Source organism: Cheilinus undulatus, linkage group 1, assembly GCF_018320785.1.
Source record: "Cheilinus undulatus linkage group 1, ASM1832078v1, whole genome shotgun sequence".
Lineage (NCBI taxonomy): Eukaryota > Metazoa > Chordata > Actinopteri > Labriformes > Labridae > Cheilinus > Cheilinus undulatus.
The window spans coordinates 15,395,822-15,420,038 of record NC_054865.1 but is presented as its reverse complement, the minus strand read 5'-3'; the positions used below and the strand labels follow the sequence as shown (position 1 = coordinate 15,420,038).

Here is a 24,217-nt window from a genome sequence, read left to right as displayed (position 1 = left end):
TGGTGGAATATATGGGCTTCCGCAGGCTAATGATGCATTTGAAGACCCGCTACGTTATACCTAGCAGGTGCTTATAGCCTACCTGAACTGCAAAATTTTGTTTCCAGTCACGTAGAGAAGAAGCTCCTCGTTAAAGCTAAACACATTAGCTTCACCACGGATGTATGGACATCAAATGTCCGTCCTGTTAGCATGTTGAGCCCCACTGCCTCAGTGGATATGAAGATTTCACTCTTAAAAAGTCTGTCCTGCACTCACAGGAGTGCTTTTGATTAACATGTTTCTGATATGGAAAATAGAGATAAAGAACGTGCATGTCATGCTACGTGACAGTGCGTGAAACATGGCAAAAATACTGACAGACTTCTGTGTGCCAAGTCTCCTGTGCAACGCACACACTCTGCAGCTGGCTGTGCACTAAGGTGCTGTCTCCAGCATTGGAGATGTGGGTGTTACTGGGTTGTTACAGAGCTGTTTACAGTGAAATGCCCGTTAAACTTGATTGCTTAGTTAATTTGTGCTGTTTAAAGCAGAATCAAGAGAACTACTTCAATTGAATTTTCTTTTTTACTTATGTTCATCTTGAGTCTCAAAAATTTAAAAGCATATTTAAGCTCTGAACTATAGCTAGATTTTTTTGCATTTAAGAATCTGTCTTTTTGTTGTTGTTGTTGTTATTATTTAAAGCACTTTGTCAGGAGTATCTCAGGGAGCCATCCTGCAAACTGGCTGAGTAATAGGGAGAATAAGTCTAAATGTACCAGCTATTTCTATTTTGCACTGTGGAGCGCAGTGTCATCAGGTTATTTTGCTGCTGATTATTGCCCTCAAAGATGCAGATGACTTTGGCTGTACTGTTAAAAATAAATGTAGCATGTAAGCACATGTAACCCAAAGACATTACTGTAAGTTTTTCATTAGTGAATAGCTGTATTTGAAGAAAACAATGCATCCTTCATTTCTGATAAAACTCAAATGTTTTGTCTGTTTCTAAAAAAAAATAGACTACCAATATTTTAAAAAAAAAATTGTAGTACAGAATGGAATTGGTGTTTTTTACAGTGGAAAAAATGTTATTAAGTATCGGTATCGGCCAAAGTGAGTTTTAAATTATTGGCATATCGGATCGTGGGAAAAATCCAATATTGTGAATTCCTATCCAATACCATTTTTTCCTTCCCAATACGATTCCGATACCAAGGTGTTAGGTATCAGCCGATACCGAGTACTGATCCGATACCAGTCTGAACTTTCTGAACTGATTGTTCAGACTAGCAAATTATTTTAGACCTATATTAAACTTAGAACATGGTTCAACAAATAGAATCATAAGGTACAGCATCTCTGTGACCCTAAAGTTGTTTTTCTGCTGATTGAGTTTTACTGCTAAATATTATTTATTAGTATTACTAGTTATTAAACTAGAAAAGCAATCGGAGAGCGCAGACCTCCACCATTAGCCCTATCCCAATAGTACAGAATCCTTTAAAAAATTCCTGAAACCAGACGGTGATCCGGATCACTCCCAAAATCGAATTAGTTCTTCCTTATGCCATTTCTGACATTTCCTGAAGACTTCATCAAAATCCATCCATTACTTTTTGAGTTATGTTGCTAACAAACTAACAAACAAACTAACAAACCCTCCTGATCACATAACCTCCTTGGCGGAGGTAATAACAATAATACAGGGGGCTGCATCACAGACTCTCTCTATCTCTTTTATTTGATACAAACTTTATTGCACTTTTCTAAATACGATATAAAACTTACAACTCACCTATTAACAATTGTTGTATACAGATATGTAGTTCATGTATACAGTTGTATAAATCATCAAGTACATTGAACTCTCTCTCCTTTCTGCTAATTTGGGCAGCATCACGTGATTACGGAACAGCCTGCTATTGGCTGACAGACAGTCACAGACAGAAACAATATGGCAGTTAGCATTCGAGCTAGTGGTAATAAACGATTGTGATTTGATTAAAATGGATAAAAAGACGTTCAATATCAGGTTTACTGGTGTGGATTTCATCATTAAAGTCCCCAAAAGACACACGAGTTCCCGGCTCACTGAAAATACTGCTGATGGGATTCAAAACATCAATAGTGTCAATGGGAAAGCACAACAGCTAGTTTCAAGGACAAACAAGCAAGAGGCAATGATTTACGGTTCAAAAGTTGATAAACTGTTTCACCTCTTGTCTTGTAAGACAGCGTCGGTCTGGAAGGCACTTTAACTATCACATTCAGAGAAAAACTGTCATGCAGCCACCATTTTTGTTGCTGCAGTGGGTCCCTTGGTTCTTCGCTGCACTAAAAATGGAAACTCGTTCACACAGCAGCAGGAAGAATTGATTTATAGCGCTAACATTTAGCATGGCTAAACGAAGCAAAATATAAAGCTAAACCAAACAGTATCAGATCAGTGCATAAACTTGCGTACTCGCCGATACCAATACCTGCATTTTAAGCAGTATCAGACATATTTCAGATACTGGTATCTGGAACAACCCTAAAAGTAAGTAGAGATTTATTTCATGCTAAAGAGGCTGTGTTGCAGATGTCTTTTAAAAAGAAAGGAAAATAAATTTTAAAAGTTCTGTTGTGGATATCTATGGTAGAATTTGTCACCTCTTAAGTAAAGAAAAATAGAATTATACTGTTGTTCAACAATTTAGAATAATAATTTTGGCCCCTGGCCTAGACGAAGTTGTCGTTGATTAAATGAAGACATTCTAGGATAAAAGCCTAATTAAAAGTTCTAATTGTTTGACAGGCCTAATAAAATACAAAAATGTGTGTTCTTCAGCTTAAAGAAATACAAGGGGTAATCTGTGCAACCTGTTTATATAACATAAGATTCTGTGCAAAGATGCCCTCCTGAACAGCCTGCTAAGTTACATGTATCTGGTGTCTGACTCACTGAAGTGGGTCATAAGAGTGCTACCTTCAGCCTGCACACACTGTTTGTGTTTTTCTAGTTTTAATATGACTTTGTACATTGAAACTTAATGAAAGTAGACATCTTAAGTGTGTACAAACACACCTGATTTGGTCAGCACGTTGAAATTGACTGACACATGTACCAACAAATCAGTGATCTTTGATATGCAGTGCATCAGCTTTTTTTTTTTTTTTTTTTTTTTTTTTTTTTACTGGTAGAGAATAACAACAATCTGGATAACAACATTGATTGACATACAGACAATACAAAGAAAGTGTTGCAGGATGGTACATTGTTATGTGTTCTAAGTGGCTAAAATTGTGGTGAGGGTTGTTCAGAACTGGGATATTTTAGTATTTTATAGATTTTTGTCAGGACATAGAACCTGAAAACAGGATGGTCCCGCTGAAATTGTGGATGAATGGTCATTGAAATGCAAATATGACATACTGCACTATAATACCACCCTCCATCTCTTAAAGTCGGTAACAGAAGGTCCAAAAAATACAAAAAAATCAAACAAAAATTAAAATTACAACAAGTTCTACTTGAGGATTCTCTAATTCTGAGCTGTCGTTTCTCCTCCATCAGACAGAAAACAAACAAGCAGCGGTCAGGAGATCAAGAGGCCAAAGGTCACAGCACACAGACAATATTCTGTGACCCATGAATGATCAGTGATCATTAAGACGGGTTAAGAAGGAAACCAGAGTCTTTCTGTCTTTGTCAGGAACAATGGTACGCGACAGGAAACAGCAAACACAGCAGACAAATGTACACGAGAGAGGCTCAGTGATCAGAGCGTGACACGCCTTTGTGAGCTGTGTTATCTTAGATTATTACCCACAAGTGTGTGCTTTGTCCTCGCTCCATCACACTGGTATTTTATATTTTCAGGAAATAAAACCACAGCACTCTTGTCTTCTTTTCTTCACCAGTCCTTAAACCAAAACACAGACTAAAGGAGCATTACACTGTTTTGTGTGTCACTTCAAGAAAAGACAAATTTTTTGCCCTGTGAATGCTTGCTAACCTCAAGATAACAGGCTGTGGACTCCATGTTTACCTCTGCCATGGAAAGTCATGAAAAACTTCAGATTTATTTACTTATAGATTTTCTTATTTATTCACCAGGCACTCATGCTAGGCTAATTAAGACTTGGACCGGGGCTTATAGGGTGTCTATGTGAACATATATATATGTTCAAATTTAAATATTTAAATTCAATAAAGATAATTTTTCTCATCTCATCTGATGGTCACTAGTCTGTAAGGTTGAGATATCATTTCATGGCCGGTTTACTATTAAGCAAAGGTAGCCCATTGTCTGGGGGCCTCAAGGCATAGGCAAAAATGTGCATCAAATCTGAGGTATACATTAAAAAAAAAATGTTAAGAATTAAAATGAACTAAAATGAGCGCAAAATTTGAGTTTGATAAACTCAAAAAGATTTCCTGGGAAGGACACCTGGGTGTCCTGCTGAGTTCAAGTCCCTGAAAGAGTCCCATTATGTCCCCATATAAAGCAAATTAAAGCAAGGTAGATCGAAACAGAAGTGCCATATCAATAAAACACTGGATTACTGTGTGGTAAGATAGCATAGAAAATCTTTAAAAATCATGATTTTTGGTGGAAGAATGGATGTTAAAGCATGTAGAGAGCATATTCTGTAAATGTAGGTGTATTAAAAGCTATATCTTGACAAGTAAAACTACTGAGATGTGTAGACTTTGACTTCAAGTGTTGATCATTTAAAAAGGTGATGAGAGAGTGCTTCCTGCTCACATTGTGTATGTCCTGTAGTTATGCAATTCTCTGACTTTTGCTGAAAAGAAATGCTTCAAAATATTTTCTAGACTACACACTAAAAAATGATGGGTTGGATATAACCCAATTTGGTTTGTTTTATAACTCAACCGCTGGGTCAAAATAGCACCAGCCCAGCGTTAGTTAGTTTGACCCTTCAAGATGGGTTGATCCATTTTAACCCAACAGATGAGTTAAATATTCCATCCAAATGCGGGGTCAAATTAACTCCAAATCTGGGTAAATTCAACCACACATATTAGTTATATATTCTACCCAAATGCTGGGTCAAATTAATTACAATTCTGGGTTGTTTCTACTAAATATTTGTTACATTCTCTACCCAAATGTGTGGTCAAATTAATTACAATTCTGGGTTGTTTCTACTAAATATTTGTTATATTCTCTACCCAAATGTGTGGTCAAATTAATTACAATCCTGGGTTGTTTCAACTACATATTTGTTACACTCTACCCAATGCTGAGTCAAGTTTACTACAATTCTGGGTTTATTCAACTACACATTTGTTCATTAATTCTAACATTACAGTACAATCTATAAGAACACATATTGCAATAGACTACCCATAGCTATAAAACTGAGAAACTACTAAACTATAGCAAAATACATGATAGATTTGGTCATGCAAATCATATATTATGCAATAAAAACTTAAACAATACTTGAAGCGTCGAAAAACATTTATTATTACAAAAAAATCGACAATAATAGAACAACTGCCCCTTTAGTGCTATTAGGTCTTATGAGGTCTTATCTAGTTAAATAAAAAATAAAATAAATAAAATTACTACGTAGAATTTTTTTTCTTTACAAAAACATCAACAATAACAAAACTGCTGCCCCTTTAATGAACTGGGTGAAGATTCTTGGAATGTGGATGTAAAACGCTGTAGTACCCGTAACTTGCAAGCAAGTATTCTGCTTTCCAGAAACTGAACTAGTTTGGACTCCCCTCCTGGCATTTTATAAATAACAGTCTGTAAGAATTCCCACACATGTGTACATGTTTCGGGTACTGAATGTCAAACACAAAGAATGTCTTGAAGCAAACATCAATGGCCTGAAGCAGGAATGCCTGTCCATCAATGATCACAAAGGCCTGAGATGCATGGTGATGGTCATTGCCCAGTGTCAGGACATAGGGGTAGATGCCTTGGCCTCATGGAGGTACTCCACCATGTTTGTTCCAGGCTAAAAAAGAAACAAAAAGAATGAAAGAGATCAAGTGAAAGTGTGAGTGAGTAAGTACCAAATGTCTACCAACTAGTATAGTAGAATTAAAAAACAGAAATTGTTTGAGGAACCTGAGCTTAGGGCCAGCTCTAGGGATCAACTGATTGATGGTAGCCTCATCTAATAGACGACAACTCTCCTCATCACTTTCCTCCTCTGAAAGACAAAAATAGAAAACACTAAGACATCTTTGTTTTTACAACAGAAGAGCAGAAAACAAAAGGTGTTGCTAACTGCACAGAAGGTATAGTAATAAACATGCACGTTCCATCATTAATTATTACAGATAGAATGAAGCACTGAAAGCCTACAAAAGGCATGTGCCCTATTGATTTATTGGAGACACTTACATGGAAGCTATTGAAAAAAAGAGGAAATTATATTTCATAAGAATTTATTTAAAAAAAAGAAATGCAGTCACCTCCATGACTGTCCAAATTATGACTTTGACTAGCAATGCAGACTTGATATGCTGTGGATGGTAAAAATACAATAAAACACATTTTTTACTGTTCTAAATGTGTAACGCTTTTGTAGGGCTGGCGTTTATCAGCATCAATTTGAAGGTGAGGAATCACTCAAAGCAAAGACAAAGGCCCAAGTTAAAGGGTTTTATTTACAGGCTGTCAAGTGGTGTTTCTGTATTTTACAAAAAGGAAAGGTAACATAACTAATTGATGGTCTTCAAGCAACAAATAATATTCAATAATGTTCATCAGAAACTAAAGTTTCCATTTAACACAGAATTTATCTGATCAAACAATCATAAATTAGATACAATGTATTTCATAAATTAAATAGCATCAAATAACACTTTTGACGCACTTGACAGCCAGGGTGGAAATGTATGTTTTCAGCAGCAGAGCAAACTGAACAATGGGCTCAGAAGTCCTTTATAGACTCCTGATTAGGCCACACTGGCTACACCTGTGGCTGATTGCTGCAGGCTGCACACGTGTGCCTGCTGATCTTCAGAGGAGTCACAGCAGAATTTTTCTATAAGGTCTGCCAGCTGCCACTCACTCAATGTGTTAATAAAAAACCTGTCCATAGATCTGAAACAATCACTTAAAGAGCTTAAGCAAAATAAAATTGCTATTGTATTAACTATTCAGATATCACCATACCAAAAGCAATGCAGACTAGCAACAGAATGTAATCTAATGAGAAGATAACAAGCTTGTTTGTGGCTAAACAGTGAACACAGCTACCTAGGCGGTTCACACATGTTGCTGGCTAGTGAGCCAGCTAGCGAGCCGGCAAACTCAAAAAACATGACCATATGCCCATGGGCATTATGAACTACTTTCATTAATTCATCTGGTAAATGGCTGAGACCAAACCGATAAACTGTATCAGTGAGTGCTTCCATCATAATGAAACTATAAAGATACTATTTAAATAGGTAACGCAAAACAGACAATGTGAATTAGATATGTAGTGTGCACAAACCTTTTATTATTGATTTGCCTCTCCAAGAGGATGACCAGTCGGGTTTTCTCAGTGCTGATATTCATATCGCGCCTGGTGTTTCGTGGTGGATGGCAAGAGAAGTCGATGTGATGACGCGATGACATCATGACGTTCAAAGCACAAACAACCCAGGTGCTGAGTCAACCGATGAGTGTTGGGTTGATGGATTTTGACTCAGCGCATGACTTGCGCAAAAATAACCCAAATCCCATATAAATAACCCATAATAACCCATAATGGGTTAAACATTTCATAACCCCACGGTTGGGTAGATGAAGATAACCCAGCTGTTTTTATAGTGTGTATCTTTGATTGATTAAAGCCAAATAGAAAAGGGCCATTTATCGGTCTATGCGTGGGGCCTCCATATTACTTGAACCACCCCTGGATATTTTTGTGTTTGTCAATAATTATCTGGTATGTTAAAGTTTTTTGTGACACAAATATGGTAAGTAAGTTTGAACACAATAAAATTTGATGAGAATGGAATCTGAAAAAATAACAGAGGCAATATGTTGCTAAAAAGGCAGCCTGAAAGCACTTGTCTGTTTAAAGCTTCCATGCATAGCTACTGTGACTGTAGTCAAGATGGTTTTTGATTATCTTGTGCTGTGCTAGTGTACTGGTAGAGAAAAACTTTTCACTTAGTCAGCCAAACTGTGCTGCTGACTTCTGCAGGCAGTGGCACCACCGGATGTAATCCTGTGTGCACTGTACTCACGATTCATTATCAGCGTATATCATGATGAAAATAAAACCACGACAACCACATATACCATGGTAAATCATTTTCTTTTTCTTCTTTTCTTGCATTGCAGTTTGGCTGTTGTTTGGCTACATTTACTCACTGGCAGAAAAGATTTGAAGGCATAAGATTGGTGTAACAAACAGTAACGGTCAGGGAGCTTTCATGATAAAACATTTCTTTGACTTCCTACGCTTTCGAAAATTACACAACTGTGTTCTGATTTTGTATCAAAAGCCTTGTTCTTGGTTTTCTTTTTTTACAGATAAACTCCCAGAAGTTAAAAAAGAAATCAGATAGTGTAAAACTCAAAATAGCCTTGATAGTGCAAGTATTGATAAAAAAAAGGCAGGCCTTATTATTTCCATATGCATTTAGTGTAAAAAATTGTGTATGGTTCAAAAATGAGTAATGAAAGCATCAATGCATAACATTAATGTGAAATTTTGACACAAAAACATCTGCTTTAAATGCACAATATTTAAAATTCCTTGCCATGGGGCTCTAAATCAAAACAATAACACAATATGACAGTACAGCGCTGCTCAGCTCTGCCCATGTTTACTTCTTGTTTTGGACCAATAAAAACAGCACCTCTAAAGAGTGTATTTTCTAAACAGAAAAATGAAATTTTATTTTGATTCCTAAATTTCATGTAATGAGGGAGAAAGGCACTTAGAAATGCACTCTGCATCCATGCTCAAAGTGGTCCCTGATTGCGCATGTGCTCTGGCATTTTGTTGCAGGTCTTGGCATCAGTACGCTGTCCAACAATACTGACCGAACAGTTACAGTGGTGTGCAAATGTTTAAGGTGTGAGGATTCATGGGGACTGATGTGCTACAACCCATTGCTGGAGGGGTGGCCGGAGTCAAGCTCGACACGTCATCACACGTGTGTCACATAGCAGCCAAGGTCAAGCTGCACCGCATGTCTTATGTCTTTTCAACCCCTGGTAATACGCCCTAAAGACTGCTGGCCCTTGGGACATCCATAGCAGGACCAGGGGTTCGTGGCAACCCTACTTCCCAACTGGAAAGTACCCTTGACCATGCTTACTTGCTAAATCCCCCTTCACTCTGCCTTAAAGATGTGGACTTTATTTTTTCAACAGATTGTTTCTCCGTGGCCCTGGTAAAATGCAAGGACATCCAGAGCATGACAAGGGTTGTGTTCTTCCCACCCGATGGTGCCATCAGGAAGCTTACTAGCCACATCTGTGCCTTACTTCAGCCTCAATTTTTGGCTCAAACATGCCTAAAAGTTCCCCACAGTACTTTATGTCCAGTGGTGATGATACAAAACAAAACAAGCTCTAATATTTCAAGAAGTGTTTACATTTTGAAAGAAACATCAGTAAAATGGTTTGTTTCTTTTTGGGGTTTTTTTTAGAGGATGAATTTTGGGCTTGTTGCCTTTAGCTGAAAAAAGACAGGAAATATTGCACAAGAGCACGAGTATTACAACATGCAACAAAACGGAGGTAAACCAAGATTTGCTCCTGTGACCAGTACATTGAGGACTCTATCCTCTGGATGGCAAGTGCCAGCTCTACAAGCAGAGCTAAACCAACATTAGTTTCATTGCTTTAAAAAGTAATGCTAAGGCTTAAAGTTTTATCATTATTCAAACTATATATCTGCTACCCGTCATGCTGGGGTCCCAGATGGCTCCCCCATTGTGCAACCCTGCAATATATGTACATATGGTATATGCATACAAGCACAGTGCAAAATGCATGAAAGCACGCTTGGAATTTGCTAAAAACGCCAAATAAAGCCAGGTGGGTTTTCATACGTTTCGCACTGAGAGGTTTCTGTCTAGACACTCCGCCATAAGCCCACATCAGTGGAAGGCTGCAGTGATGGTTGTCCTTCTGCAACTTTGTCCCATCTTCACACAGGATCTCTGGAGCTCAGAGTGACCATCAGGTTCTTGGTTACCTCTTCTGCTCTGATCATTCAGTTTGGCTGGGTGACCTGCTCTTTGAAGAGTCCTGGTTGTGCCAAACTTCTTCCATTTGATAATTATGGTCTGACTACTTACATTAATTTGATATTTCATTTTTTTTATTTTTAATTAATTTGCATTTTTTTAAATTTTTTTTTCACTTTGTCATGATGGTGTACTGAGTGTAGATTAATGAGAATAATGTATTTAAGGGGGTCTGAATACTTTCTGAATGCACTGTGGATGCTAATATACTTGACTTATTTGTGTTTTACGAGCGAAAAACATTTGTGTGAAGTATTACTCACAGCATGTTGCTTATTTTCTTCCCTCATTCTCCTCATTTGAATAACAGCATAAAATGTCATCTCTCCATTGTAAACCATTTATTGTCATTGCTGAAGGACGAATTATGTCACAAATTTTTGTACACAGAAACTGTACATGGATATTTGTACAAAAGCACTGACTCATTCACTGCATGTGACATGTGCCTGTGTTGTCATTTTAAATATCTCTGTACTAAGGAGTGTTGCTTCTTGAACTACTGAGTCAAAAGACCAAAGAATTTGATGACAAAAGTTAAATGTTTCACACTTTTAGGTCAATCTAAAGATTGACGTCCTTTGGAAGACCCCAGCTCTGACTGAGCTCCTGTCATGTGAGTGATATAAAATCATAAGATCGTCTGAAATTAAAAACATCCTCAGAGAAATCACTGTGTCCTACTTCTGTCTCTCATCTCCTTTGACTTTCACATAATGTCTGATTAATTGCTGGCATGATTTCAATCATCCCAGTATGATTTTTTCTTTTGGCTCAGTTGCCAATTCATTAAAAAAAAAGAAGAAAAAAAGAAACTTTTCATAAAGGCAGATTTGCATCTTAATGGATCATAGCAACAATGAGGCGCTGTGTGATTTTCAGAGCTGTGACAAACAAACAAACAAAAAAAATACTATTTGAGATGTCAGATTACCACCGTTTCCAGGAAGCTTGTTTCAATTGTGTTGTAAAATCAGATCACTGATAGCGATGTATTAGAGGAGGATTAACATGACTTTCGCCCTGCTTTCTGAGCACAATAAAGCTTTAATCTGGGCTCGGAGTGGGAGGCCGGGCTGCAGCATGGAGCCAATCGTCTGCTTCTGTGCGTGCAGCATATCTCCGCCCATCATGGAGTCTCCTGTGCTGCTGGTGTTAGTGGTGGCGGTGTGGCGGCCGGGCCTGGCAGCAGACGCAGTGACAGACGCGCCCCTGGGATTCCACCTGTCAGCCACAAACACACTAATCGACAGGCCTCGTATGAGCTGAACTCTCTGTCGCCTCTCTGTCAAATCTTCATCTTCTCATTCGGCTGACAGATTCCCCTCTCTCCCTACCCCCACCCTCTTTTTTTTTCCTATCCACCCAAAACTCCGCCCATGCCTCCACCAGCCTGCATAAAACACACCAACATCATCCAGTCATGCCTGCTGCTGTATTCTCTCTAAAAAAAAGAAGATTGGTCTGTTCTTGCTTAAAGGAATAATCCAAAATCTGTGCAGCTTCCTATTAAAACACTCCCCCTCCTCCTCCCCCTCCTCCTTTTCCTCCCTGCCTTTCAGCTTTAATGTGACAGAGGTGGGCTTTAATGTTGTGGAGTAATTGGGTAGGAGAGGGAGAGACTGTTTGGGAGGGGGAGGAGGAGGAGGAAGGGTCATGGTCAGGTTTCTCATGGAGGTTATTCTGCATCTGTCTCTTAGCAACGGCAGACCACTCTTTGTACAGTCCTTGAGTTGATTGGTGCTTTCTTTTTCATACCTCCTTGGTTGCAGAAATGTTTAGCGAGGGGGGCTCCTCCTCAGCAGACAGACAGACAGGCAGGCTCCCTCTCATATTCACACTGCTTTAAAAGAGTTAGCATCAGATGGACCAGCTGAGGTGTGGTTCAGACTGTAGGCGTTCTTTTATCAACAAACGACAGGGAGAAAGACACAAAACCGATCTTCATTAACAGCAAAATTCAGCACCGTTAAGTTGAATTTTTCATGGTTCCCTTAAATTAAGTGACTGTATCATCCTCACCACGATCATCCCACTTCTCTCTAGGTTCAGCCAGTGTCAGGGAAAGGGCAACATGGGGTTAAAGGTCAGTGAAGGAGCCAAGGGAGACTCTTGATTCACACGTCAGCTTGAAGACATCAGAGCTGGAGTGGCCTGATGTCAGTCCGACACACGGAGAGGGATTAAAAGGCCAATTTGGGGACAAGGAGGAGAAATAAAGGAAGAAGGGGAGACCTGGTTCTCCTTTTCCCAGGACATAGATTTGTACTACCTGACATTCTGTACCTTCCTGCACCACTATACAGTTCTTCCATTGCTCTAGTTGCATATACTTGGAATTAAACTGCCTTTTTTCACTGTTTATTTTGTTTTCTTTGAGTCCTCTGACACCAAAATCCCGTTATCCTCACACTTTTAGCCATAATCTGCCTCTATATTCACTGTTTCTTCCACATAAAACCCAAAGACTGAGCTAATTCCTAGCGTTTGGCAATTAACTTGATACTGATACTGGTTTAGAGCAATTGTTCAGTTAATCTCAACTAATTCTCACAATAATAAAAAAACAGTAAAACGGTGGATGGATTCGGGAGGAACTACACGTACCAGACTGAGAAATATACTACCAAGAAGTTATAAAATGGCTAGAAATTAGTTAAGTAAGGATAAAATTGAGCTATTGATCACCTGAGAAAAATAAACGGAGCTCTTTCTTTGAATCGGTGAGGATTTTCCGTGTTAACCGAGTGCCACAGACATCGCCTCGGCCACTGAACAGAAAGTGAAACTGGCTGTCAGATGTTGTAGCCCACAGGTCCGTTTAATAGCAGACAGATGGAGCTTCCTTTCAGTTATGAAAGTGCTTTTATTTTCCTGAACGCACACTTGCCTATCCATGCTTTTTAACAACAAAAGATGAGGGAAGCCGCAGAGGGACATTAGAGGCGCAGACGTGAACTTTCACCCACACACGTCATGTTATTGACGTTTTTTTAAAGACTGGGTAAACTTAATTGTTGAGAAAAGAGGATTCAGGTTGTGTAGCTGCGGTCTATAAGGTAAGTCTGATTATAAGCGTTAAGTTAAGCCAATGTACACTATGTAGCTTACAGAGCTTTAGGCCTACTGTAGAGGACAAAAGTTCAACGCAGCGGCGCTTCATAACCTTTACATTCACCACAATAAGAGCTCACGATGGAAATATATCTGAGGGGCCAGTGACTAAGCCAGGAATAAAGACGGAAGTCCAAGGTCGTGTTTTATAAAATTAAAGCCCAACGAATGCACATAAAAATTAGAGAAATATAACACATTAAAAATACAATTTTACTTATGGAGAGTTTGAAAGTTGTTAATAGTATGATTTAGCATTTTTATCTGCCAATACGCTCTCATGTAAAATTATATTTTTCTGTAATTTTAAAACGTGATTACTTGCAGTGTTTGCCTCCTTTCTGCGCATTTATGATCATGCTTTCCCGCAACATTTTGCCGTTTGTGTCAGACTTTTTAATGCAAAAGAACAAGTAAGTGAAAAGAAAATCGTTATTATTATACGTTCAGACTAACTTTTTACTTGGAATAAATGTGTTAAGAGTGTGTGAAACTCCGGATAAAAACTGTAGCTCTTTAAAGAGGGAAAGAAATAAAATTATGCTTAATTTCTCCATTCTGTGAATAAATACTAATAAAGTACAGACAGTGACGCTGTGTTTTCTATCTAAAGCTATTAGGAAGGGCTATTTGCCTACATTTAGTGTATATAGGCCTATATATATATATATATATATGCATTCCCCAAAATAACTCCATATGCTTCTTTTTCATTTTAAATAATTTACCGAGACAGCAGTTTACAACATGCAGCTGCATTCAAATGTTTCTCTAAAATAGCCTTTCAAAGTTTATTTGATATTTTCAATCTGAAATAAATCCTACAGTAAACTTTTTCCACTATTTCATAACAGTGCAATATATTATAAATAACAGGGTTTGAGAAGTAAAGGAACTGGCAGGGTCTGATCTACTGACGTGCTTTCAAAGAAAAATGACGATCCAACAACAAACCACAACAGTTTGTTGTTTTTTTTTTTTTTACCTTCGCTTTTTCACCAATGTAAAACTGAATCTTTGCTATGAAAAATACTTTTCCGGAATGTAATGGAATACTTTTCCAGTTTTTCTTTTATAACTCTTTTTTTAATGATAGACTGATAATGGCTTTAATACTTTATTCGCTAGTATTAATTTTCGAGAGGAAAATATTATTTTCTATTTTTTTTTAGCCTTTGTTCATCCTTAACACAGTTTTTTCACTGCCAGAGAGAAATTAATTCTTCCAAACGTTAAGTAGGCATATTTAACAGCGCAAATAACTTATCAAAATTATGCTTCGGGAAGGACTAAAAAATTCTGCCTCATATCCGGTGGCGGAGTTTGATTTTTTGAAAAAGCTTGAGGCTGTAAACAGTGATTCCACGTCTAAATAAACTAGCTAAAAAAGCTTTCCAGGAACAATTTTAATAATCTTAATTAAGATTTGATTATAGATATTAAATTTAATTTCACAACCCAGCTTTTAAAGCTCAAACTTTCAAAGGGTGAAAAAGCACAAAAACCCACTCGCTACAATTTTGCCCATCATTGACGGTTAGCACGAGACAGATGGGCACGTGCGGGTGTCTGCTCCAAAATACAATACACTCACAGCGCTGAAATTATTTTTTTATTCCCAAAAATGTGTATTTTTTTTTTAATTTCACTTTAATTTCGCCGTTTTAAGAATAGAAATTAAAGTCTAACAAAAAGCGTGGCTAGAATCATTTTGATGAAATATCAGAGGCTTTCTGCACTCAAAAAAGACAAATTGCGCCATCCCACAGAAAAATCTGGCAGCATCACTAAAGGGTGTGGTAATATCAGATACATTTAGGCGTTTTTGATAAATACAGGCTGCTCTGAAGTTTAATTCACATTTTCATATCAAAGCTTTTGTTGGATTTGAGCCTCTTATAGTTATTCCCCACTTGACTCAATGACAATTAATATTTTAGAAAAGGGATAAAAAGCGTAATTTGATTGGCTGCACACTTTCACAGCTGAGTTCTGATTGGCTGACTGCAGACCTAGAGAACCCTATGGGTAACAGAGCTGGTGTTCCTCCTGCTCCTACAGAACATCTCAGTCTGCTTTTCCTCCTCCTCTGCACACTACAGACTCCTTGGTATTTTCTTCTCTCGGACCAGTACGTGTGTGGGAAAATGCTCAATTGTTTTACGTTGGCCCTTTGGCCCAGAACACCCAGGGGCCGTGGAGCACCCAGCTTCATCCTCCTCAGGGTAAACTGTTGTGACAGAGCACTCGGGGGCCCCTCATTAGCTCTCTGTCCGCTAAGAAGCAAAGAAGCTGCTTTAATCCTCCCTGTCCTGCACAATCTGCCAACACAGACACCATTATTATCCTTTTTCATTCTGTCTCTCCTCCGTCTTATGACCAGTTTAACCGCCTTCATCACTTAATACTATCCATTTATGCAAAGATGCACGTTTGTTAAGAGGTGTTGAGTTAACATAAAGTTATAAATGGTGCAAATTTTCTAAATAGTAAAGGGAATTTTTCTGCTCTGCATTGATATATTACTTGAGGGGTATTTCTAATCAACTAAATTCAACTAAATTTAGGATTGTTATAAATATGCAAAGATAAAATTTGGTCTAATAATTGTTTGATGTCACACTCTAAGACAAATCCAGCACTTTTACTGTCAATATTATTGTGTATTCGTGCTGTTTTATAGTGTACATGCCAGTTGCTTTTCCACTGAAGGAGCAATGTGAAGTACATGCAAAAATGTTTGTTAGGGCAGTCAAAAATTACCATTTTTAACTGCGATTAATTTCATCCTTTTTAAACATATTTTTGAATCTCCCTATTTTGCATTTAAACTGGTTTTAGGTTCATTTTTTATTTTTATACTTTCTTAAACAAAGTTAATTGACTCCCTGCTTAAGTAAGTAGATTGAAGATTTTAACATGAACTGTACCTTGGAAAAATGAACTTGTTATGGATTGAGAAGGAAATAAGGAACAGTAAAGAGATAAATGTTTTATAAAACATGGTGCAAATTACACTTGTCCACTGAGTTTTAAGTGCATTTTTAAGTGAAATTAAACATCAAGGAGCGGTGGTGGACTTATTTTACATGACTCTGGCTGCAGAGAGACACTGCAGTGGCTTAACCAGAGTGTGTTAAATGTACTAATTGTGGATCTTAGTTAATCGTAATTAATGCAATTTAATCTTGACAGCCCTAGTTTTTATGAGATGTAAATTTTAAACAAATCTTCACATAGGCATTCAGGCTGAAAATGGTAGGAAATCTGTTCTATTAAAATGTCTGAATATTAGCAGTAACAATTTTATAAACTGGCTTTAAATCTGCTCAGTTTATTCTCTACCTCACATTGGGTAAATCATACCCACACACTACATAAATAGGCACAAATTTCCTTTTCTTAGAAGGAGCAAATCAGTCATACACAACATGAAATTGAAATGTCAAAATAAACCAGATACACTTTATTTATAAATCTTGAGTTATAATTTAATACGGTACCAATATGTTAACCAATATGCTTTCACAGTACATCAGAGTGGTTGTCAAAAAGAAACACAAATACACACTCACTCACGCAAACACACACACATTTCCACAAACACACACACTTTCAGTTCAGCAATACCCTGCAGTGGTCTATTGTGCCATTATTTGGCCTGGGCTCATAAATGCAAGACTCAAAAAAAAAGAAATAGATTTGTTACTTGACCTGGCAAAATGAGTACAGTTCATTTAACAAAACTGCACAGAATACATCAGGCCCAGTGCTTTAAAATCTCTGTCAGACGGTCAGTGGAAAGTGTTTGGTAATGCATTAATCATTAATCCAGTAAAGTAATGTCATTACTTCTCCCCTTACCAGTCAAAAAATAACAGTTTGACTTTATCAGCTGACATTTAAAAATATCAACTTAACCCACAGCTATCAAACATCCAGCCTCATTCCCTTTGTTGCTTTTTGTCATCATCTCTCTGTTCAGTTATTTTGCAGGTAAAAGTCACCAATTTGATAAGACATAAACACAATATGAATTGTAATCATTAAATCTAGAAAAATATTGTAGTCTAGAAGGCAAGAATGAAGCCCCAAGGCAGGAAGAAATACATATATCTGCCTGTAAGTATAACCTTAAATACTTCATGAAATACTGATGTAAGTAATGGTATTACTTGTGAAAGGAGTAATGCATTACATGGCGCCAGCTCACAAGAAGTGCATTTTGCGACATTTTTGCTCTGATTCCTCTCATTCTCCGTACATTGACGATGCAAACAGAATAGGAATCCAAAGTAACTAAAACACAGCATTAATCTCACTGTTCTGTCTGTACACAAATGAGCAAACAGGTTAAAGTTGGATGAAGTCTGGTGTGAAACACCTGTGTTAAATTTTTCTGAAATTTTCCTTTAGTCCAAAGTGCCATGTCTGGAAGATATGAAACAAAACAAAACAAAACAAAAAAACAAAACAAAAAACAAATCGACACAAGACAATCCCTGCAGTTCTGTCACTGGCCGGGGCAAAAATACGTAAAACATTAAAAAAAGGAGCTGGAACATAATTTACAAGCACGATAAGATAAATATACACACAGGGTCCAATAAATATTGTTTGTTATCCCAAAAATCATAGACTGAGTGGTCACCACACTGCAAAAAAACGCCCATCATAAGCAGTCATTTCATGTCATGAAATTTAGTTTCTCTATGAACAAGTTAGCAACCCTGCCAGTGGACTGAATCATTTAACGTCTGCAAAAATGGTTCATTTAATTCAGGTCCTCTGAAGACACGATGCAGAATAAGGCAGATCATTCCTCTGGTATTAAGAAAGTGGCGGTAATAATACAAAAATTATGAGCTGAGATCTTTATTTACATTAAAAACGTTTGTATTTATCTCACTGGCAGTTTTGTTTCCTTGTTCGAAGCAATAGAGATTTTGCGCAGCACAGAAATAACTCGATTTGAGGTGTGGTTCCCTTTCCTGACCTTAGCAGCACCGCTGAAGCTTCTTCCTCCTCTACTGAATGGGCATGTAGGGCCAGTTGAAGCTGCTTCCAGACAGCAGCATGTCCCTTATCAGAGTCTCTATGGGGGTCTTTCCCACCAAGCGGACGAAGAAAAGCTGCTCTATGACAGAGGAGGAGACGGTGCGGAGGGAAGGCAAGCGGAGCAGCAGTTTCCCAAACCTGTTAGGTTGATTGGGGTACTGGCTCCTCACATACTCCTCTAAAGCACACTGGGATTTCTCCTGCAGACCCTCCACATGAGCCACGTCAGATAGACCACAAGCATCTACAGGCAGAAAGACAACAGGGAGACAAAAGAAAGGGAGGAGAACAAGTGGTCAAAAAGAGTAGTTTAACCAGGCATCAAAAATGAGAAATGCTGCAGGAATCTCACTGTTAGCTTTAGCACAGACTGACAACAGCTCACAAGAGCACAATAACAACAGCATAAATCCCAGGTATAAACCAGTATCATGACAAGGCAAGAAAAACAAACACCAGTAACAAAAACTAAGTATTTTTGACACTTAAACTCTTGAAACCAAATCATTGACAAGTGGTTTAAAGAATGAGCAAGATTGACCTAGTGTGGCTGGCCTTCAGTTATCTTGTTATGACTACATCAACATAAAACTGCACAAAGCAGTTACATTTAACTACTATCTCCTAAAAATATTTAAAGAAATAAATTAAACAGATATGGCCAGGTAATCATGTGCAGTTTCACTGCAGATGCATCAAAAATGTTTTATATATATATAAAAACAATAATATGTAAAGCAGAGTTTAAGAATGAATGTTATGGCAGAAACACATCAGAATGAACACAAATTATACATTTATGCTGCCATTCAGATAGACTTTCTCCTCTGTCTTAATACACCAGGGATCCAAGACGTCTAAAAACTGATGTTAAGAATGATTGAAAATGATCAGTTACTGTAATGACTGAGTGCACATGCAGGGCAGAAACGATTTGTTTACACTCAGAGTGTGTAGTATTCATCAGAGCCCTGTGTTTGCACTGTAAGGCTGCAGGCCGGATGGCAGCAGGGGTTAAAGCACGGTCTCTGTGTCCCAGTTTAACGGCACGTGTTCAGATGTGCTTGTAGGGACCAAAATAGATGTGGATAGAGAGCTTTTTTTTACTTTTTACTCTTCTGCTACTCATCCTTTTGATCCTGTTCACCATCTTGCCATCAAACATTATTAATTAAAGACTTTGAAATGTAACTTTGTTTTATTTTACAATAAAATGCAGACAAAAGTTTTATATTTGTAAAGACATGGCTGTGAGCTGACTCTAACTCTATAACAGCTTTAAAAAGTTACAAATTAAAACATAAATTTGCATTCATTATCATATAACTAAGATTTCAAGCAATGACCAGAATTATGTTTAAAATATGTCAGAAAAATACATGTTACTGTTTAACATTGTATAATATATTTAATTAGTAAATATTGCAAATTTATTTGTCTTAATACTTTTTTCAAGGTAAAATAATTTCAAAAAAGTCTAAAAAGTTTTACTTATGCTTGAAGCAACAATTGAAAAACAGAGCCCCTTTTATGAAAGTCTTCTTTATGATAGTGCTAAGTGTTTTACATGTCATATATGTATTTAAATATATATTTTAGTGGTTAAAGTGATTTGCTAAAATGCACACATAGCTTTAAAAAGCCAAAACATTTATAAACTAAAAAAATATACGTTTTTAAGGGCTGAAAACTTTATTCAGTCATTAACTTGTATGAAGAGAAATTAGCAATTTAGCCTGATTTTAAAAAAAGCCAAAAGGTTTTCAAAAGAATGCTTTACATTTTTACAATGATTTTCCTTACTTTTTGGCGTTTATTCTTTTAATGTTCGTTGTTTGAAAATTAAAATCATAAGGAAATTAAAATTAAAGGGCAACTGCTGTTTTGCATTGAGTACCATAAGTAATTTATTATTTATCTTAAATAAGAAAACGCGAGTGACCGTTTAAAGAACGTACCGTGAGAATTATCTCTTTTTATGTTGTAATTCGTTACAAAGTATTTAAATTCAGCAGGTTAATTATTGTGCATGTAACTTTTTCTGGAAAATTCCATAAACTCCTACATCGCATAATATTTTAATCGACATAAACTAACTTTAAGTGTTCTATTACACATACGCCGTTATCATTGTAATCGAAAAAAACGTTTTTTTAAATATTTAAACCTGTCAACGTTTATTTTACCGTTACGATTAAACGGTCTTTAGTGAGAAGGCTACCGCCTGTCTTAAAAATCAAAATGGTGGCTCTTCATCCATCTTTAATATCCCTCAGTGCTTTCTACCGACGAGTGGTCGTCTTTTATCTTTTTGGCCAGGATACCCACGGGTGTCTGTTTGACTGGGTGTATTTTTATTTAGGCTACAAGCCTACATCCACCACTGTCCTTACTTCAGGCTAAAGGTGAACGCTTTCGCTACATGTCAGCCAGCAGGCCTCCATGTCAGGACGGAGAGAAAGATTGTGTACCTGTGGTGAACAGCACGATGGCCTTAATGCAGCTGTACTCTGCTGAGTCCACGTGCAGCACCTTCAGCTTCTCCACCTGCTCCTGGAAGACCCGGATGTGGTCCATGAAGGCCACCACCCTGTCCGCAGACATAGGGGAGGCGTGCAGACCTGCGGCGGCCAGCAGCGGGGCAACGTGCACCGGCATGGAGCACTGCGCTGCGTTCAGGACGAACAGTTCACTCCAGGTGAGGCGGAGCAGGGCCACCTGGTCCGTCACCTGCAGGTCCGGAAAGAAGGGGATGTTCCGGGCCCACTCCACGGCGCTAAAGAGCATCCGGGCAGCCAGCTCACAGATGTTCTCTATGCCCATGATGTTGTTGCTCTGCAGGCACTGAGAGCCGAACCGAGAGGTCGGGTATGGCTCTGCACGCAGCAGGAGAGAGATGTAACCCGACAGGTATGAGTGACACTGCAGAGGGTCTCCGTTTGTCAGCGCGAACTGACCGTGATAAGACTGCGTAGGAAGCCGGCCTCTCTGGACAGCTGCAACAAAAGCACAGAACAAATGTCAAATCCAGCTGGAAGGCGAATAATATCCTCCACATATAGTATATGACATTTAGAGAAAACACTTAATAGCGGGGACATATTTTAGAGCAACAAAACTGCCAGTTAAACCAATATAACATGTTATCACCACTCACAACACAGGGCCTTATAGCGTTTTAGACACAAGAGGTCATTTCAACTATGCAGACAGGGCTAACTGTTTATAGCTCCTGGGAAGAAATGTCACATTATCAGTGGTATATTTCCATGTCATTACCTTTTCCTGACTTTGTGGAGGGAATTTGTGGGTCTTTTAGTGCAGAATAATACAAATACAAAAAAATAAGTGCCAAAATGTCTACTTTGTAGCCTACTTTCTGGTAAGTTACTTTTGTAGCCTCCAAGGTCTGTGTTGTTGCTATTTTACTATTTAGAGAGTAAATACATTTGTCTACATTTGCTGGAAAACTGTTCTTACAGGGCTAACATATAGGCTAACCCAGTTTTTTGGGAAGCAGGCTAAAACAGGCTACGTTAGGCCTGCATGCATAATACATACGCACTCACGCACACAGAGAACGCAAAATCTACCCAAAATATTACTTGCTTGTAGACTATATTTAACAAGAAAAATAAATCGAAGATAATCCAAAATGTGGCTAAAAATGATAAAATTTGAACAGCTGACATTTAAAGTACCTTCGGGCTGTTTTAGGCACACAACGGTCATGTAGCGTGCGAACAACTACACATGCTACATGATGCTAGCTGAGGCTCTCTAATCTCTAATATCACAGGCTAAACTGTGTTTATGGTGGAGAGTAACCGAGGCAAATGAGCACAGGCGTGGGGGAATATTATGTACATATCACAGTCTAGACAAAGGCAACAAAAATGGCCGTGCTGGGGGAATTCATACGAGCGAAACAAATGTAGCGTGTACAAAATATATTTAAAAGAAATGCGTGCGGTCAGAGCAGGCAGGTCGCTTTGAGACAGAGCGGTATCCTGGGCTTTGTATGCTGGGTGTTGTGATAGCAATAACAGAAGGACGCCAGCCCGTACCTTCTCTCCTCATGCCGACTTTGAGGCATTTCTTGAGGCGACAGTACTGGCACTGGTTGCGGTGGTGCTGGTCCACGGGACAGTTCCTGTTGGCCCTGCAGGTGTAGGTTAGGTTCCTCCTGACGCTGCGTTTAAAGAAACTCTTACATCCCTCACATGTGAACTGTCCGTAGTGCTTCCCGCTGGATTTGTCCCCGCACACGATGCACTCGATCTGCTGGCTCTGGTGTTTGTCCATGGACGAGGAGGAGGAGGAGGAGGAAGAGGTGTTGTTGTTATTGTTGGTGGTGGTACTGTTCGCGGTGACAGTGCTGCTGGACGGGTTGGACGGCGGTGCGCCCTGAGGTGCCGCTGCTGCAGCCGGCGGTATTTCCAGAGAGGGCGCTTGGTTCATGTGTCCTGTCAGCTCCCCGGGCAGAGACAGAGGGGCGACCTGGGACACCGGGGAAGCGAGGGTACCGTGGGTGTCCCCTACGCCCTCGGTGTTTCTCCACGCCACCATCGCCATATCGACCGTCTCCAAAAGTTTGCGCACCCAACTTTCCTCTTTTTTATACAATAATTAACGGACACAATTTGTCTGCATGGATTATTTCTACACTATCAAGGAAACTGCGGCATTGTTTGACTAAATTAAATACAGTTACGCCTCACAGTTCGCATATAGAGCTCATAAGACAACGGCGATATGATTATAACGCGCGACTTCACAAGTAAAGAAAGGGCAGTCACCCAGAAATAGGTTCAGCGCGGCGGAAATCCAAAAGAAAGCTTCATTCACAGCGACATAATGCACTAAGCTATAACATCCACAGAGGAAACATAAAGACACACAACACCGAGCCAACATCCACGGAGTGAGGCAACGTTATCCAGAAGGAAAAAAAATAAAACAATCTGATCCTTTCTGTCCCGAGTGTCCAGCTTCAAAGAGGACCGCGCGCGAGCAGACGCTTCATCAGAGACCAGGCTTTCCAGACGCTCCCTGCTCTCCCGATCACTCAGAAGTTACATTAAAAAGACAACGGAGGGAGAGGGGGTGATGGATGATGAATTTGATGATGCTTTGCTTCGGGACGGAGGAGGAGAGTGGTGCGTCCGAACGTCACTGGCTGTGGTTCGGTGACGCGCGTGTTTGGGGAGTGGTTAACGAGCGCGGGGAAGCTGGTCTGAGAGCAGCAGCGTGGGGCCCCGTTTGGATTTCTGTTGATACACACACAGTCGAGTGTGGTACGAGTGCTCAACCCCCATCCCTCCTCTAATCTTTTCGGCTTGTCTTCTGCGTGTGCGTGCGTGTGCGATGTTTGTTTGACTCCAATAATTGCAGCGATTCTGTCAGACCATCGCCTCCGTCATACATCCACAGAGATACAGCCGAAAGAAATCTGAAATTTGCCAGCTCACTTTTTATGAGTCTTTAATGAGGAGTGTTTCAGAGGCAGCAGATTCTTACTACAGTAACTTGATGCCACCTAGTGTTATCATTAAATCATACAGAAGTTTTAGTAAGGATTTTATTTATTTACATGGCTTGGGGAGATAATAAAACCTGGAAAGCCCCAGCGTTTATTTGTTTTAGTATCTGACCCCTCCCCCCAGCTGCAATTGGGACAGGAGTCTTTATGAGACAGACCATTTATTTATGATCCAAACTCATGAACAGCAAAGATGGGGAAAAAGTACCAAATTGCATATAATCTCCTCAGTGTCTTTTATTTCTCAGCTTCCTTGGACAGAAATTTCTTCTCACTCT

The 24,217-nt window shown here is 38.8% G+C and overlaps 1 protein-coding gene across 1 annotated transcript; it reads right to left on the bottom strand.

The window, feature by feature from the left end:
- Positions 1–16,817: 16,817 nt before the first annotated feature.
- LOC121514323 (COUP transcription factor 2-like) lies at positions 16,818–23,453 on the bottom strand. Its single transcript, XM_041794499.1, has 3 exons — positions 22,465–23,453; positions 20,869–21,393; positions 16,818–18,641 (listed from the first exon to the last, which is right to left on the bottom strand). Exons 1-3 carry the CDS (start codon positions 22,970–22,972, stop codon positions 18,367–18,369), a joined length of 1,308 nt encoding a protein of 435 aa, XP_041650433.1. The 5' UTR covers positions 22,973–23,453; the 3' UTR covers positions 16,818–18,366.
- Positions 23,454–24,217: the final 764 nt, after the last annotated feature.

What these genes read in the sequence shown, in the direction of transcription:
- LOC121514323 (XM_041794499.1), bottom strand. Translation starts at nt 22,972, where the DNA reads ATGGCGATGGTGGCGTGGAGAAACACCGAGGGCGTAGGGGACACCCAC. An exon ending in AGTCGGCATGAGGAGAGAAG is followed by an intron (nt 21,394 to 22,464) that starts GTACGGGCTGGC and finishes CTTTTGTTGCAG; the next exon opens with CTGTCCAGAGAGGCCGGCTT. An exon ending in CATCGTGCTGTTCACCACAG is followed by an intron (nt 18,642 to 20,868) that starts GTACACAATCTT and finishes TTCTGCCTGTAG; the next exon opens with ATGCTTGTGGTCTATCTGAC.